At 37.9% G+C, this 18,166-nt stretch overlaps 2 protein-coding genes across 4 annotated transcripts; one reads left to right on the forward strand and one right to left on the reverse strand.

The window, feature by feature from the left end:
- Window positions 1-210: 210 nt before the first annotated feature.
- On the forward strand, window positions 211-10,125 carry LOC143849473 (calcineurin B-like protein 3). 3 transcript variants are annotated; one of them, XM_077358483.1, is made up of 10 exons: window positions 211-405; window positions 2,122-2,229; window positions 2,303-2,457; window positions 2,916-2,998; window positions 3,671-3,730; window positions 5,244-5,352; window positions 5,548-5,600; window positions 6,413-6,493; window positions 7,142-7,254; window positions 9,852-10,125. In XM_077358483.1, the coding sequence occupies exons 3-10, from the start codon at window positions 2,334-2,336 to the stop codon at window positions 9,907-9,909; spliced, it is 681 nt and encodes a 226-aa protein (XP_077214598.1). In that variant the 5' UTR covers window positions 211-405; window positions 2,122-2,229; window positions 2,303-2,333; the 3' UTR covers window positions 9,910-10,125. The 3 variants fall into 3 exon arrangements, with proteins under 3 accessions (XP_077214598.1, XP_077214597.1, XP_077214599.1); XM_077358482.1 differs by having other exon boundaries at window positions 2,122-2,203; XM_077358484.1 differs by lacking the exon at window positions 2,122-2,229.
- Window positions 10,126-11,354: 1,229 nt separating this feature from the next.
- LOC143852019 (chalcone isomerase-like protein 1) lies at window positions 11,355-13,980 on the reverse strand. The gene is made up of 4 exons (XM_077361526.1): window positions 13,827-13,980; window positions 12,638-12,878; window positions 11,851-11,942; window positions 11,355-11,549 (listed from the first exon to the last, which is right to left on the reverse strand). The coding sequence occupies exons 1-4, from the start codon at window positions 13,978-13,980 to the stop codon at window positions 11,407-11,409; spliced, it is 630 nt and encodes a 209-aa protein (XP_077217641.1). The 3' UTR covers window positions 11,355-11,406.
- Window positions 13,981-18,166: the final 4,186 nt, after the last annotated feature.

The raw sequence follows: 18,166 nt of genomic DNA on the forward strand, positions 1-18,166 counted from the left end.
GTAGTTGATGAGTTTGAAACTACAGGGTTCTCGTTGAATGTGTCAGAAAGTTGAGGGGGTGTAATTTTATTTTTTTCCTTTTTTCTTTATTTAATTTTCTTCATTCCGTTTGCAAGGGAATCGGAAAAGAATGCTGATTCCCATCATTCCAGGGGTGCGTATGACGGATAGGTGGGCATTTTAGAGTTGTGCTATGGTCGGCAGTAGCAAAACCCATCAACGTCATCATATGGTGGTGTTGAGTATATTATCTCCGTTCCAATTTCATTCTCTCTGTCTCTCGGTCTGTATCGCAATCATCGTTTCCCAGAAAAATAAATCCCCGCAAAAGCATAATTAGCGAAACATGTTGCAGAATCTTCACTTCTTTCTCTGCCACTCCTCGCAACCATGGATTATCTAAAGGTTGGATCTTTTATCTCCTCTTTACTTCTGTTTTTCTCCTTCTTGTGCTATCCGATTTGGATTCCCTTCTTTACTCTTTTTTCCCCTTCTATCGACGTCTTCAAACCCTAATTTCTTGTGCTTTTCCGATTTCTTTTCCTCATCGCCCCCTTTGAGATCGGATTCAGTAGAAACAACAGATTTGGTTTAGTTTCTGATTTCTTCGTTTGATTACTTGTTTCTTATTTTCGGTTAGGGTTCTGATAGTGTCTTGCGGTTGGTATTATGTTGCCTCGGTTCCGGTTATACGCGTTGAGATCGATCCTTTTAATTTTCTTTGAACTCTTTGAAATGTTTCTTTTCTGGTGGTGGATTGGAACCAGGGTTTTGTTGGATGATTTTCTTAAATATCATAGTTTTTTTTTTTTTGGCTTATATATGGTTTCTGTCGTGATCTGTTCGAATCGGAGAAGAAAAATGGAACGCTAGGGTAGATTCTAATTCGGAGTTAGAGTTTATTTTAATGTTTCCTATCATTGGAGACTTTGCCTTTTTGTTTTGATGTGTATTAATTCGAGAAAGAATATCGAAACCCTTTTAACTTGAAAATATTAATTTAATGACCTGAAACTGCAGGATTATGGAACGACTTTTTTTTTGTTTTGTTTGTTGAATGGTAGATGGAACGACTGTTTTGGAGTTATGGCTTTACCACAGTGATTAGGGTTAGGTGATTCCTAGGTAGAATGGTAGATTAAGAAATCTACTCAGCAATCTACGTACTGATGGCAGAGATACATGTAGGGTAGTTTTTATTTGAGGCTGTTTGGTGGTTGTTCTGCCGCTGCTGTCTCTGCTATATGGTCGCCCAGTGAGGCCCACCACAAACTGCCCATGGTCCAAAATTGTCACTGACCTGAAGATCCTAGCCATACAATTGACAGAAGGCCATTATGCTTGTTATTATGGACTTGCCAAATGCCTTCTGGTTTGGGTGATTAGTTTGATCTGATATGTGTGATACGCGGCCGTGGCCGTTCTGTGGTGGGCCACATCTGATGACTTTCGAATCACTGTACCGTGTATATTGGGGTGGCCACCTGAATTGGCCGTGGCCGTTCTGTGGTGAGCCATCTGATGACTTTCTATTCTATTCATTTTATCAATTTCGATTTGATTTTTTTTCCTGGGAAATTTGAAGTCTTTTGTTTCTCCATTTCTATATGTTCTTTATAAGCAATTTTGGTAACAGGAAAGTGAAGGGGGTACATTGATCTCGAAAGCCTCTGAGGATTATCCACCTTGTCAATTCTCTTATCGAGATTTCGAATCTAACTCATTATGATAAGGATGTCTACAGTATTTTCTTTTAAACGGATCACCATCATCATCAAAGTCTTGTTTATATTATGTTTCCAAGTGATCATTGTATATATTGACTACTTAAGTGCCGAGTTTTAGTTACTACCATGATGAAAAAGAAACTGTATTTCCAGTTTTCAATCAAGATACAAAACCAAAGTTTTTAAAGTTCTGCTTGTTGACAAATGAGTAAATGAAGATGCTTCCATTTGAGAGGCATAAAGTTTTTCCCTCAGGACTTTGATACAAACCTTTTGGATTGTGTATGTGATTTGGTTTTTCTTGTGGCTTTTAGATTCCCTTTTTAACACCTGAGTGAGTGTTTCTGCATGCTTAGGCAATAATACACTATCTTCATTTCATTGTCTATAACAGGTAAACTTTTGCATTCACTCTCCGATTTCTATGATCCCTTGCATTTGGGCTTGGGTCAGAAGAAGCACTAAGTAGTCAAAAGGTTGTTTCTATTTACCAAGATGTCGGGTAGGTGTGTATTGGTTTTTTACCTCGACTGAAGTAACCTGAGTACTGGATGACTTTCCTTTTCTAATTGCAGGTATGGAGTGTTTTGACGAGCGGGGAATATCATGTTGCAGTGCCTAGAGGGATTCAAGCATCTGTTTGCTTTCCTACTTAAATGTTGTGATCTTGATTTGTATAAGCAGCCGAAGGGCCTTGAAGATCCAGAAATTCTAGCCAGGGAAACAGTGTGTATGTTACAAAACATTTTCTAAAGTTATCTTTTTGAAATGCCTATTTTATTTAGTTTGATTTAATCAAGGAAGATGCGTGTTGATTTTTTCGTTCAGTTCTGTTAATCCCTTTCAGTTGTACTTGAGTGATGTTTTTAAGTGTTTAACATCATCCAAGTGCCTAAAAATTTCTGTTTTCTTTTTGTATCTATCTTAATGTTTTGGGTGTTGCCATGACAGTTAAACATCTGTTTACTGGTACCATATCTTGTTTGGCTCTTTGTTGTAAATTTTCATTGTGTTTGTGGGTTACCTTCATCGACAATAAAGAATGTTGGACAGTTACTGCTTCAAGTAGTCCACTTGAGCTAGCATGCTGATGCTCTGTTTAGTTGACCTTTGGTGCTTGTGTCTTTCATAAAGCAACCTTTACTTTAACAACTACTAATGATTATTTGTTCTTTACTATGTTTGCAGTTAGTGTAAGTGAGATAGAAGCATTATATGAGCTGTTTAAGAAGATCAGCAGTGCTGTAATTGATGATGGGTTGATCAACAAGGTATGTGTACTCCTTTAGCACTACAATTACAGATTTATTTATTGGATCTTGATTTCTAATTTTATGTTTGAGACCGATTGCATCCCTATTTACAACTGTAATTTGTAAAAATAGGGACCACATCTGAGATCTTGATTTCTAATTTTATGTTTGAGACCGATTGCATCCCTATTTACAACTGTAATTTGTAAAAATAGGGACCACATCTGAAAGGAAGCTTGCGATTTGGTGCGCAACTTATAAATTTTTTTGAAAGGTGATAGTTGGGTCATTATAAAATGTGGATCTGAACCATAGTTATGCAAGATTACGGAAGTCCTTTGTACTCATTAACTAGCATGCTCCCTCTGTCTTATAATATGGTTGGGCTAAATCTTGCATTCATAGGGAAGATTTGTATGATGGGAAACCTATGCTTGTGGCTTTTTTTTGTGCGTGGGGAGGGGGGGGGGGGGGGGGGGGATGGGGGTGGGGTGGTTATAATATCTCGTTATGTTTCCAAAAAGAAAAAGGGCCCCCTTAAGTTGACATGATTGCAATTTCCTTTTTTTTTTGTTATCCTCCCTCTATGATGGTCTGTGTTTCAATCCATATATAACTGTTTTAGGTTTTGTTATTCCTTCGTTGTTTTGAAAAAAAAAGTGTTAATTATTTTCTACTATCATATTATAGGAAGAGTTCCAATTGGCATTATTCAAGACAAACAAAAAGGAGAGCTTATTCGCTGATCGGGTATGTATTATGATAGCTAACTTTACTTCGTATTTGAATTTTCATTCCCACTCTTTCTGTTGGAGTTCTGCCCACATTGTGGTTTCTTCTTCTTCTTTTTCTTTTAGTTATAGTAGCATTTGCCCGATCCACGGTCCCATTAGGGCATCCTTAGAAGACCCAAACCCTCCTACCATTTGGTCTAGACCCTTACCTTTTCCATTTGTCATGATCATAGATCATGACAAAAAGGGAGTTAGGTAGGAGATGAGGGAAACACCTGTTAGCTTTGTATACACATTTTTGTTACCTGTTTGAGTCACGTCTTGAGCAAACAAGAAGATGACCCTTCAGTTATAAATATGGTCTGAAGATCACCACTAGAGTTATCAGTAATTCAACCACAATATTCTATTCTTGGGCATGCATGCATGACTGAGTATGTGTGTGTGGCATGCTTAAAAGATGCTTGAAAAACTCATCCTCCTATCCCCAACTATGCTAAGTTTTCTTCATTTTGTGAGGTTCCATATTCCACATTCAAGGTGACACTGCTGCTGTTGCAAGTTGCAACTTTTATGTTGATACTGGACACTCAACATGACATGGCGCTAGAAGACATGTATGGGTGAAATGTCCTTGTAACATGATAGAGAAGTGTTATTTCTAATTGATTTTTATAATTCCCATTGATTTGAATTATACAGGTACTTTTCCTTTAAATTTTTTTTAGATTTTAAGTATTTTATCAAAGAATTAATTATACTCGGTAATTTATTTATTTTTGCAAGGAATTGTCCTTGTGTCTAGTTTTTTAGTGGTAGCCGTGCCAAGAGGACACTTGACACTTGGGACCGGTGCAACTTGTCTAGGTAAAATTGTCTGCCGGATTTTCTTTGTTCTGCAAGATTCTGTAGTGCATTTCCAAGCTGGAACTTTTGCTGGATTTTTGAATAGAGGAGTTTCCTTCGTGTTTGCAAACCTTGAATGTAGGGCTCACAAATAGTGGTCTTCTTGTGATGAGGACATGGTTCGTAACACATTCATGTTTTGAAATTGTGGCACCGATCTAAAATCTCTAATGGACTAAGCGGCTAAGCCTCCTGGAGTCTGTTATTTGGTTTGCTTCCTGTTTCAAAACCTTTTTAAAAATTAGTTCATTAGTTTCAGTCCCTCTATTTTTTCAAAATTGTAATTTAGTGATGATGAACCATCACTATGATGAAGCTTGGTAAAATTGAATATAACATTTTCCCAACCTGGTCTTAAGCTGCTTTGTAAGACACCAACGGTGGTGTCTTGCTTCCTATTGCAAATTTTGCGCCAAACAATACAGCCCTGGTTTGATATAGGTGCTTGCCATCCCTCCTTGTTTTTATGTCACTATCTATTAGGTTGTGCAATATTGCTATTAATATGGATTTTTATGTTCTTTTAATTTGCAGGTATATCCACATGGATTTGTCTTATTATGGAGTCTATGCTTCAATGAACCATATTTTTTATGTATATCCACATGCTTCAAAATTTGCAGGTATTTGACTTATTTGATACAAAGCATAATGGAATATTAGGTTTTGAAGAGTTTGCACGTGCCTTATCCGTCTTCCATCCCAACGCTCCAATTGACGATAAGATTGAGTGTAAGTTGTGGTTCCATTTATTCTTGACACGGGTATGATTTATATGTTCAGAACTACGAAATAGTAAGGGAATTGCATCTCCTAATTCGATTCTTTGAAGTCCAAATTGGAGTCATTTTTAAGATCGGCTGCTGCAACGTGTTAAGTTGATTGTCTGGACCTGATTATATTCTTTTACTTGTTTCTCATGTGCAGTTTCTTTTCAGCTATATGATCTTAAACAGCAAGGGTTTATTGAGAGACAAGAGGTATACTATTGTTGTTTTGAACTAAAGTAGTTGTTTGAGTATGAATATGCAGGACCAAATGCAATGCATAATCTTCTTTTTTTCAGATATGTAGTCTAGTATTTGAATACGTCAACTTTAGCTGTAACAGATTTAGGCTTTTCATTGTTCAAAGCTTTTGGGTACGGCTTTTTTTTTCTTTTTGAAAATGTGGATACAACTTAGATCCAGAATTCACACGCTTCTTAATTTTGGTGCGAGGGCATATGACCCATGTTAGAGTCTTGCATCATTGTTAAAATGAATGATTTTGCACATTTCTTTAGACTAATAGCTTGCACTCTTATTTGGGAAACTCTGTTTTATTGTATGCCATTGTTATTTTATAATTTAGAGGTGTTATTCATGCTTGAAGTTGACAAAGGCAAAAGTTTTTTGCTAATTTATTGTTAGAAATGTATCCACAAAATCCTAGGCACCTGCATACAATAAAAAAGCATATTGGATCCTTTCCGTACTCACATCTTAAGATTTTGGGCATTTTTGCTTTACCGGTGTTTTTATTAAATATATTATAATGGTTGTAGAACTTATTAAATATATTGTAGTGGCTGCCACAATGTTACGCCATATACTTCCAATAGTCATAGCTGTGTCTTCTGTACAATATTAATGTGAGTCCAAGATCCATAATTGTGAGTCCAATATTAATGTTTTTGATCTCATATTGTTTCGTGTTATTGAATGGGTAATTTGTGGCAGCAAGATTCTTTAATCTATTCCCAAGTAATACTTGAAAGCAATTATCTAACATTTTCACTTCGAGTGTGTAGGTAAAGCAAATGGTTGTGGCTACACTTGCTGAATCTGGCATGAACCTTTCAGATGATGTGATAGAAAGTATCATCGACAAGGTGCTTGCTTCATCTGATCTCTTATCCTCATTGATTTGCTTTTGTAACTTTCACCGTTTCATTCTAATTTTGAAATATATACTCGTTCTGGTCACATCTAGTTTATTTATTTAACTTCTCTTCCGAGTTTCCAATTTTGCATGTTTCCCTTGGATGTTATTTGTATTCATCATGAAGATAACAGTGTCATTCTTATGTTCATGCTATTTTTTCTTTCAGTTTTCTATCGAGTTCATTTTAAGATAAGGAGGGGGAGAAGTAGATTTGATGGGCATATGTGTATGTGCTACGGAAGAGAGCTTTAACATACAGCCAATTTATTTCTTATGTTATTTAATATTTATTGCTTTAGGACCTCTTGGATAGTGCTTCACCTTTTGAAATGCTATTTTGGAGCACAGTGAAAGAAGATAACTTTAAAATCATTAGTTATTACTTATTACAGGATATTCATGCTGGTCAGTCACAGTCCTTAAAGACCAATTCCAAGAACTGAATGACAAATTTTTGCATTCTTTTTTCTTGCCAATGCTTTATTTTTCTTCAATAATTTCTGCTGCAATCTAGCCATTTGTTTTCTAATGTTCATTTTGCTGAAGGATTAGCAAGTTTCCACTACTGAGACATGTTTCATTTATTTTGTTGTAGACCTTTGAGGAGGCTGACACAAAACATGACGGGAAGATTGATAAGGAAGAGTGGCGGAGTCTTGTTTTGCGCCACCCCTCTCTTTTAAAGAATATGACCCTACAATATCTCAAGTAAGAGTTTGTTCCTCTTCATGTTTCTTTATCTATCTGAATTTTGGCTGAATTCATACAAATTCGAGCCCGTGTAGCTTTCTTTTGAAAGTTTACACACATATTCTTCTGATGTATAGGATACATTAACAGTTACTCCTGAACGTGATTATGTTTGGTACTTAGTTTGCTCATCACTTATGATATGCACAAATTGCCATAGGGAGTATGTCTTCCTTCTGGTTTCTGAATACATTAAGAGAGTCACCCTCCACAATTAATCTGCCGAGGTTTCTATTCTCTATGATTCTTATTCCCTGTCAAGCCTTCATTAGTGTCCGTAATCGCAATAGGACCCGAGTAAGCCCACCTGGTCGCTCCCTTTGTCATCCCTATGGACTCCAGCTACTTCTGCTAGCCCTGGGTTTCCCATGCTTTAGCCATCAAAATTGAGTTTCACCATCTCTGGATGAAGGGGATCACAGCCAGGGGTATGGATCTCCACATGCTCCCTGCTAGCGCAATTCTGTCTCCATCCCTGCCAAAGATCATGACTAGATATAAACCTAAAACAGAGTTGGATCTTTTACTCAGGAAATGGTGAGCACGGTCACCTTTGTACAAATAAATATTGTTCTTCTTACTAGGTCTTCTTACTAGACTTCTAAAGACCCTAGCATTCCTTTCCTTCCATATCACTCATATTGCAGCCAAAAGCACCATTGTTGGCATAAATTTTTGTTTTCGGCCAAGGAACTGAGAACCAGACCTCCAAAAGGTCAACCGGTTAGGTGGAAGACCCAGGAAATCTCGAATCTCGCTAAATTCTGCTCTGCACTTCTCTAGATACCTTGCAATGGATAAAAATATGGTCCAGCCTCCCTAGCTGCGACGCGTAACGCGCAGTGATCAATAATAAACATTTGATGATTATGCAAGTGATCCACCTTAAGGATTCTAACCGGGAAGGCTGTCCATTAAAAGCACAAACCCTAGGAGGAGCTAGTATACTCCACACTCTGGCCACAAAAGAGGCTGGAGCACTAGGCATGATGTGCTTGTAGAATGATTTGACATTGAAGGTCCCAGAAGAGCTCCAGATCCAAACTCTCTTGTCTTTGCCAGTCTTCTTGATGTAGTAGGATTCCAAGATACCTTCCCATCTACTCGGTCGAAACAGTCTTGGACGAAGGCTTCCTTGTCGAAGGCTTACTGTAAACAAATATGGGAACAATTCAACTAACGGTGCTGCATCACACCATTTGTCATGCCAGAACTCAACTCTGTCCCTTTTGCAGACTTTGTATCTGTCCCCCATTGTACCTCTATTTTTGCTTTAAGATTTTCCTCCACAAAGTCAAGCCACTGAATCTATACCTGGCATCGGAGATCCAATTGCCGTTGTGAATAACTTTGGTCTAAAGCTGATTTCTCTCTTTGCCTAACCGCCGCAACCATTTCCCTAGAAGAGATTTGTTTGCAGTAGGTCTCATGGTGCTTGACAATTAACTTGAGAATTTCATTTGCAGCAGTGAGTTTTCATAATTGGAAGGGATTGTGGGTCTTTCATAAAAGATAGTCAACACAGAAAAGCACATCTTGTATCCGTTGCTCGTAACATTGAGTTTGATTTTACCAGTTGCTGCAACCTTTTCTTGTGAGGACATTTTTTGCTATGCATATAGTACAAAGCTGATTGCAACCGAATATGAGATTAATGGATGAATGATTGCTTTGCCACATACATTGAAAGAGAAATATTTTATAACATGTATAATGATGACATCATGCAAAGGTTCCGGGCATGAAATCCTGTTGAGGGCAATTATAATAAATACCCCTGCAGAATTTGGAAATTACATTTTTTCTCCAAATGACTTATTAATTTTTTTCCACAATAATGGTCATATTTTTCAACCATTAAAAAATAAAAAAATAAAAAATCATAATTATATTTTATAGGCTGTTTGGCTGACTTAACATATATTATAATGTGATGGAAGTAGCTTCTATTGCAAGCCTGGGCCCAACTTCATTGATCAATGCTGTTTATGTTGTGAAGCCCACCTTGAGCTATTCATGGCCCATATTTATATTTGGGAGAAACTGTAGATGAGTTGCTAATCTAAACTACTTGTCTTAAAAGTGAAAGCCTTCACTTAGGGATTTGGCATCTGAAATTGCGGATAAAACCGAAGTTAGTCTTTTAACATGAAATTTCATTGTTCTTGTTGTGCTGCTCTTATGTTGTGACCACAGTTATGTCATTTTAAGGCGGTTTTTGGTTTCTTGTACCTTTTCATGTGCTTGGTCTAATATATGTACATTAACAATACAAATTGTTATTTAAAACTTAAAAGGAAAATGGGAAAAAAAAACAAGAAGCCAAGTTATTAAAACCGTCACATATCTGAAAAACCTGACCTAGAGATCTATGAAATTTCTATGTTCTTGTAAAATTATTTTCAGTTTGCAAAGTAGTTGCGGAATCATTCTAAAACTTGAGGGATGCCAAGTCCATGTTCTGAAATACTATGTTTTGGCGAACTTTCTTTGATGTGAAGCAAATGTGTTATGCTCTTAAGCCGTATTTGATCACATTTTTTGTCTTTTAACAGGGACATCACAACTACATTCCCAAGCTTTGTGTTCCATTCACAAGTTGACGATACCTGAGGTTTGATTTCGATATAAATTTAGAGAATAGGGGCTTGTTATTATGGTTTGTTTATTGCGAGATTATATGGCACTCCTAAGCTTACATGCTTTGGAAGAATGCCATTCTGTAAGATTGGTGACTGTTGGGAAGAATGTTGGCTCTGTGTTTCTGTTATTAACTGCTACACATTCTCAGATTTGTTTATAGAAAATGCCCTTTTCCAGGCTTCTTAATCGTATCCGGTGACAAATCCCATAGTTGGGCGCTCATCGCTATCTCCGGCAATTCCCACAGTAGAGTAAATGCACCCATGATGTGGGCTTTTTTTCCCTGCTCTTTTTCTTGCAGAACTGGTTCCAAAAGATTGTAGTTAAATTCATGGAAGATAAAAGGTAAGCTTGGTGTTTGGTGCGGTAGGAAGTTCTGAGTCCTTTGGATTATGAGGTTTGAAACATTATTTGCAGGTGCCATATTGCAAAGCTTATTTTAAAAATTGAATATTAGCTGCAGAGGCATCCCAAACTGTTTTAATTGAAATTAGAGATTTTATATGCTGTGTGGCCGTATAGTCCGGTATATTCAAAAACTACTGTACAGCCCAGCCCACTCCATGGCTTATCCAAACTGCTCATTTGTTGGACACTACGTAAATAGGTCGTGCCCCAACAATCATTTACATAAGTTGATCCAAACCCTCTGATCTATGGTGTAAGCCCGTATAGTCTAGTATTTTTTGAAAAATACTTGAAAAAATACTGGACCTTTTGAAATCCATATAAAATCCTGATTTTATGCGGACTCGATTTTATACGGACTTCCACCATATATAATTTCAGCCTTAATGTGGACTGCCTGTCATCCTTTGTAAAATGCCTGGGCACTTTCTCGTCATTATATCAGTGATAAAGAAGAGATGCCAACCTTGGTCTCCATTCGATTGAATAACGGATAATTAATTATGAGAGAATTTCTAATTGATCTTTCCACGGTAGATAGATGTCAACACCGAGATGAACAAGAGCCTACTTTTCAAGTTATGTTTAGATGCACCAAAGTGTCTTAGTAGAGTGGTGGGCAAGTAGTCAATTGGTAGAGTAGTGGGGGAGTAATCTCCTGGTAGAGTAGTGGTGAATCCCATCGTGTGTTTGGTTGTGAAGGATCGGTTTGGTGGTCTCCTTGAGAGAGAGAGAGAGAGAGAGAGATGCCCCATATGGAGGACTTTACTAACAGTTTACTAGTAAAGTCGGGTGTCATGTGATGTTTATTTGTAAAAGGAAGCCAAAACCCTGTAGAACTAATTGCCCATTCTTCTACTTATCAATTCCTTCTCTACTCAGGTGGTCACCCTTTAAATCTATTAAAAAAAACTATTAAAAAGTTCTTTTGGTAGTAGTGTTTTAGGCTCTCTCTCTCTCTCTCTCTCTCACACACACACACACACACACATCATTTTTTAGCATGCTTCCGGAAAAAAAATTACTTTATTCAGTAGCAGAAATGATGGGAGAATTCAGCTAATTTTTTAGGACATTGGAGATGAGAGATTTCCCAAAACTGGCTTTTGCTTGTGCATCAAGCGGCTCATCTCCCAAGTACATGTTGAAGAAAGCTTGGCACAGCAGTTTGCTCTCCACTTCACTAACCACTTCACCTTTCACTGAAACAAAATAAATTTAGGAGCCTAAGAAATTGATAGGAAAAAAAGGAAAGCTATTGCCACAGTTAAACAACGAATATTTGGTGTATAAGCTATTGCCACAGTTGAATCGCAAGCACTTGGTGGGCTCGTGATTGCTTCTAGTTTATGCATCAAGTATATGCATTTTATACAGGTTAATTTCCTTTCAAAACATTAGGATGGAAATTTTCAAACAGATATATCTGGAAAATGGCAAATAGCACAACAATGATGATGTAAAAGCTCTTAAAATAACAGAAGAAGAAAAAATTATAATGACCTTGTGTTTGTAAAACATAACCCGGAAGCTTCTTTATCTGTATAACAGACCCGGCTGGAAGCTTTATATCCTCCTTAGCCTCTCCCAAAACCCTGCATATGTCCATTCCATCAAATTAGCATTCAATACATGCATGCATGTATGTATGGCTTTTGCCTAGGCTGCAAATCTTAATGTGTGCCAGGTCCATTAGACATGGGCAACTTGCCTAAGGCCCTATCTGTTTTGAATTTGAGAACCGATTGCGAGTTCAAAACTGATTATTGACTCACAATTGGTTCTCAAAATCCAAAACAAAAAGGGCCTAAGTGAGAGAGACGAGAAGAGGAAGATCTATTCCAGGGAGTGAGGTTGATGGATGTTCCTCTATCTATAAAAACAACCCATGGATCCCTCTTCCTCAATTACAGAAGGCACCCGAAATATATAGAGGTTTTTCACGTTGTGTCATGCGTATGGACTTTTGTGCGACGTGCTTTTACCATTAGCTTTTTGGAAATTATAACAGCTAGTTAGGCATATAGGACGCGGTGAGTTCGCACCTAGGCAATTGATATATATAGGCACAACCATGTTTTGATAATAGGTACGAACTCACCTTGTCCTGTATATATATATGCTTAACCAGCTGTTACAATTTTCAAAGAGCAATCAGCAGCCTTTGACATATGGTTAAAGCATGTGGGACAAGCTAACTTCGCACCTATTATCAATACATGGTTATATATACTTATATATATGTGTGTGCTCTCAGTGTTTTTGCATGTGTAAAATGCAAGAGAAATACCTCTCAAGGAGTTCACCATGCTCATCTTCTGAGAAATTTTTTATGGAAGCCCTAAGATTATCGTTGAAAATCTTCTTGACCATATGCATGTTCAGCCCACCAAAAACAATCTCCAGCCTAACTTCCAACCCCATATCTCCGTCTACAATCGCACTGTACATCTCTCGACTCGCTTTGTCCGGCACAGGGTCGAACATGGGCTTGAGGATCTCTTCCAATGCCTTCCAATCAGCATATATCCCTATAAACACAAATAAATACTCTCTATTTTCTCAATTCGTTTCAATCACCTATGATGATATTCTCTCACTAGTTGAAGAGTACTTAATTACTGATACAAGTCAACAAGCAAAATTTATTAAAACCCAGTTTCATTAGTCCTAGAAATGCTAAACTTTTGCAAAAGGAGAAAAAATATATTTATGGGCTTGGGCCTAGGCCTTTGTTTTGATTACAAAGTTATATGGGCCTAGTCATACACTACAACTGCTATATTGCCAAACCCAGTGCACTACACGGATGCCTAAAAATTGAAAATTTGCGGACAAAGGGGAAGAGAGCCATTTTGTCGCATATCTTGTTGAACTTTCTCTTGGGCCTCAAGATATTGAAATGCTTGTCTGGAGGCCCAAATTTTAAGCCCATTAAGATTCCAACCTTGGGCATTTTTATGACAAAAAGCCCAATTCATCAAATGCTGTTTTCTTGCCCCCAAGGATCCTAGTCACACCACATGGGACCCGTTTGGCAATGATATGTGAAATAATGAGAAGGGATTGTGAGTCCAAAACCGATTATTGGACTCAAAATTACATTTAGGCCTTGTTTGTTTTGGATTTTGAGAATTGGTTGTGAGTCCAAAACCGATTATTGAACTGAAAATTACATTTAGGCCCGTTTGTTTTGGATTTTGAGAACCGATTGTAAGTCTAAAACTGATTATTGGACTCAATTTTATGTTTAATTTTGAGTCCAATAATCAGTCTTTCATTCACAATCACTTCTAAAAATCCAAAACAAGCAGGGCCTTAATTTGAGTCCAATAATCAGTTTTGGACTCAAATCTGTTCTCAAAATCCAAAACAAACAGGGCTTTGAATTTTAAGAACCGATTGTGAGTCAAAAACTGATTATTGGGCTCAAAATTATAGGCCTAAATAATCGATGGGAATCATTGATTAGTACAAACCAAAGGCGTAGATCTTAATGGCAATGAGGCCCATGATGGACTTCTTTCTGACTCCCACTGCACAGAGCTCCTTCCCATCCTCTGAGAAGGAGGGGAAGGCAACCTTAGTGCTCTCTTCATACACAACGCTTATAGACTCAGAAGGAGCTCCCATTGTTTTTTTAGTAACTTTGGTCTCATCATCTCTCGCTATTTATACTTACAATGTTGCTAAGCTCTCAACTGTCCATACTTTTTCTATTGTTTTGTATGCACTAAGCTCTCGTCTCTCCATACTTTCTGTTGTCTTTTCTGATGAAATCGATTCTGGTTGTTAGAGGGGATAAGGGATGTTGATCTAGCCGAAAAACAACTCCTTTCGGCAACCATGACAAATATTATTTGATGGAGTAATTTTTCACGGTTTCCAAACATGCCCTCAGGGGGAAATGAATTTTCCAGTTAATGATGAACTAGAAAATTTGTCTTTGTAGGAGCATTTTTACAAACCAAACATGCCCTTAAGAGAAATTTAAAGCAGATATAATATCTGCACCCACATGTTTTGATATTGGCACCCCCTTTTTTATGATTAGCCCTAGATGGCTTGTTGAAAATTATACTGGGGCTGTGTGGATGCAATGAAAATTTATCTATTTTCTTGGGAAAAAAGTCAGTTTTCACCGTTTGTCACATATTTTGTTGGAAAATAAGTTGGAAAACTTTGTTTTCTACAAAATTTCCATTCATACTGGACAATGCAATCATTTACTCTCCTTTTCTTTTTTATTTATGAGGAATTCTAGACTGAAGGGAGCCCTTGCAGAAAAGAGGTGAAAGGGCTCTCCTATTGGCTACACCATCATGCATTAACATCTGCTGAAAAGACAAACATGATGGTGATGTGCAGCCAATGGGAGAGCCCTTTCACCTCTTTTTTGCAAGAGCTCCCTTCAGTTTAGACTTCCTCTTTATTTATTTTCGCATAGAAAAGAAAGTTTCGCAATTTTTCTTCCTTATATCTAAACGGCCCATTTATCATTGAGAAAAGTAGTAAATAAAGATAGGAAAGCCAAAATAAAAACAATGGAGTGCAGATATAATCTCCTAATTTAGGCAGTGTGGCAGTTTAGTTGGCCCACTTTTTAAGAGGCTGTTGTTGGATCAAATATCAAGGGCAATACTTTTGACGTACCGCCCACGTGGACTTGATGGTCGGCCCATATAATTTCTCATGCAAAAGTACCCTGAGAAATTTCAAGGTGCGACAGTGGCTAAAGTTGTTAAACTCTTATTAACCTACACATGATTTGCTAGGGACCATCGCAGAACGGCATTTCGCGGCTGTTGCATGTGACAGCAGCCACACATGCTCACTTTTCAACAGATTTTGTCCTATTCATTTAATTCATCCGAGGTGGGAAAAAAATTCCCCAAGAAATTTTTTTTCCGTCGAAATGTTTTCCTTGCAATCCAAACAGGGCCTTGAGTTTCCATGAAGAATGTCTAAATAGAACCAAACTAAGGAGTCTCCAAGTCCAGGAACTAAACAGGTACAACAAATTATCTTACAAAACAAAAACTACCATATAAAACCCAGGTGACAAGTTATCTTACAAAACAAAAACTACCATATAAAACCCATATGACAAGTTATCTTACAAAACAAAAACTACCTTACAAAACCCATGTGACAAGTTATCTTAAAAACAAAATGGTTTCAAAAGAAAGTGACAAAAATGTACTTAAATTATCCTCTGACCTCATTTGATCACATCCAGTTCTCTCAAAAGAGGAAGACATGAGTCCAATGGAACCCATGTGATAGAAATGATTGATTCATACACTAGAAGCTACAGCGGGTCGAGCGGGAGCAGCAACAAATGAAAAATAAGCTATTCGATGGCCTCAGGTGTGTGGATTGTGAGGCTATTAAGTAGGATGAACACCCTCTAGACTATGGATTGTGATATTCATGAAAATATATGCCACAGTAAAGCCCAAGTAAAGGTACTCAGTGCTGGGCCTAATCTCAGATCAGCAAGGTACATTTCATGAAGTATAACTATGATAAAGATTTTGCATGGCAATTGAGTTTGGCAAAATATAGTGCTACCACAAGGCTGCAAACCGTTGCCAAAGACCTAAGGACCCAGAACTATGGTCTCGCAGCCTCCAGCCAGTGTGTACAGCTTAGAAAGCAAATGGTACTTCAAAATAACATTGACCAACAACAAATATAAGATGGACTAAGAATAACAAACGGTACCAAGAGTTGGGTTCAGGTCTGCAGAAAACCAAATATTGCAATTAGAAATAGTAACCTCATCAGCTGAAGAACGTCTGCGACTCACTTGTTTTTGGTATTTGTACCCCCTGGGTGAACTCTAGACTTCAGACAGAACACCAATTCTCATTCCATACTCCAGTTTTCCACTTCAAAATATTTAGTCCACACTTTTTCTTTCTTCTTGAAAATTGACATGTTTCATTAATATTAAGGTAGAAATCGGGACCAGTAGTCTCATCCTGCGTTACAAGATATTGAAGTGGGCTAGACCGACATGCTGGCACCAGTCCAAAAGACAAACAAAGCAGCACCCAGACATCTGTTCAAAATTTCACCGTCCAAGTTTGCCCAACAACCTTTTCTTTTACCCAAAAACCAATTGAAGTTTCCCAAGAATTCCATCCAAAAAAACTATTACCCTAAAAATCCCGTTCTACTTCCTTGTCCTCTTTACATTTTCTTCATCCAGTCATAAACTAATTCACAGTTCCCCAAAAAACTATCTATCAAAACCCCCTTTTTAAAACAAAACATCCAAAGAACTCTAGCACAAGACTGTCACGCACAGTCGCTCAGCTCCACCAAAAGAATCCCAATGTCTAGTTCCAATTCCATATCTTCTGAAAAATAATCAAAGGTGAACTGCGGATAGGGGACTTCTTCTATCGGAGACATCCGGATTTTAGTCAGTTCGGATATCTTACGAATGCAAAGTGTTTGCTTCGCCTCCTATTGTAACCGTCTCTGGTTGTTTGCATACTCCAAACATCCTCGGAGGAAAGGAAATTTGTAGATTTAGCTTACACCTTTTTTTATCTTATTTGGCCAAGAGACAAGTCCTGCCCCTAGTTCTCAACCCATTTTAGTGCTTTCAATAATTCAACACGAAACCACACAACCACCACCTTGAAATACTCGATTCAATGCTAGTAGTATAAATCATGGCCGTGGGAGTAGTTTCTTTTTTTCTCCAGCTATTTATAAGGGAGAGTTTCGGTATTTCTCCCCCCATGTGATATTTATGTCTTGTATTGTATTCTCAGCCACTGGATTAGATGCTTATCCAGTGACTGAGGGCTTGTCTTGGGAGCAAAGAAGAGGACTCTCTTGTTAGAAAGAGGTTACGTGAAGTGAGAAGAGTTCTTTCGGTTTAGAAAGAGGGAACATGAGAGGGCATATGGGATTGCTGGGAAGGGTTTCAAGGGATTGGTTTGGGCTTGAATCAATCAGAGAAACTATTGTAATTTCCATTTTATCTTGTCACTATAATGGATACTTGCAATCTTCCCCATGGGGTAAGCCACAGAGCCGAAAAACTTCAAATCGTGTCTATCCAGGCATGATTTCTCTTTTTCTTTAGTTTATTTAACGAGGGCAGAGCAAGGGGGAGATCGAAAGAAAGAGGGCAATCTAAAGGATCAAAGACGGAAGAGATGGGTTGCTGACAGCAAAGAGGGAAGAGATGGAATACCTATACAAGCATAAGACCTAGGAGAGTGATCAGTTGCAAATGGGTCAACAGGAAGAAATAGGCAATTTCTGAAAAGGAAGGTGAAAGTCCAAGGCTCAGCTGTTGTGTCTACTTGAGAGCTATGGTAATAGGTGCTTTGACTCCTTTATGGTGGGGATTGGTTACAAGCGGAGTGACTATGACTATGGTGTCTACTTGAGAGCTACTGATGATAGTTCATCCATTTTCCTGATGTTGTATGTAGATGACATGCTCATTGCTGCAAAAAGCATGCAAGCGATACAGCTCTTGAAATAAGTAGAATGCAAAGATTGAGATAAAGGATCTTGGGGAAGCCAAGAACATCCTTCCTATGGAGATCTACAGACAGGAAGGAAAATTGTGAGTGACTCAGAAGAAATATGCGGAGGTGGTGTTAGAGAGGTTCAGCATGTCAGATGCAAGAGTACTCCACTGGCTAATCACTTCAAATTATTTACAGAGCTCTGTTCTACCACACATGAGGAGACAGACTACATGTCTCAAGTACAGTATGCGAGTGCAGTTGGGAGTTTGATGTATGCTATGGTGTGTAGCAGGGCAAATATCTCACAGACTGTT

Source organism: Tasmannia lanceolata, unplaced genomic scaffold (assembly GCF_043159265.1).
Source record: "Tasmannia lanceolata isolate RefF3 unplaced genomic scaffold, GAP_Taslan_0.1 ptg000018l, whole genome shotgun sequence".
Classification (NCBI taxonomy): Eukaryota; Viridiplantae; Streptophyta; class Magnoliopsida; order Canellales; family Winteraceae; genus Tasmannia; species Tasmannia lanceolata.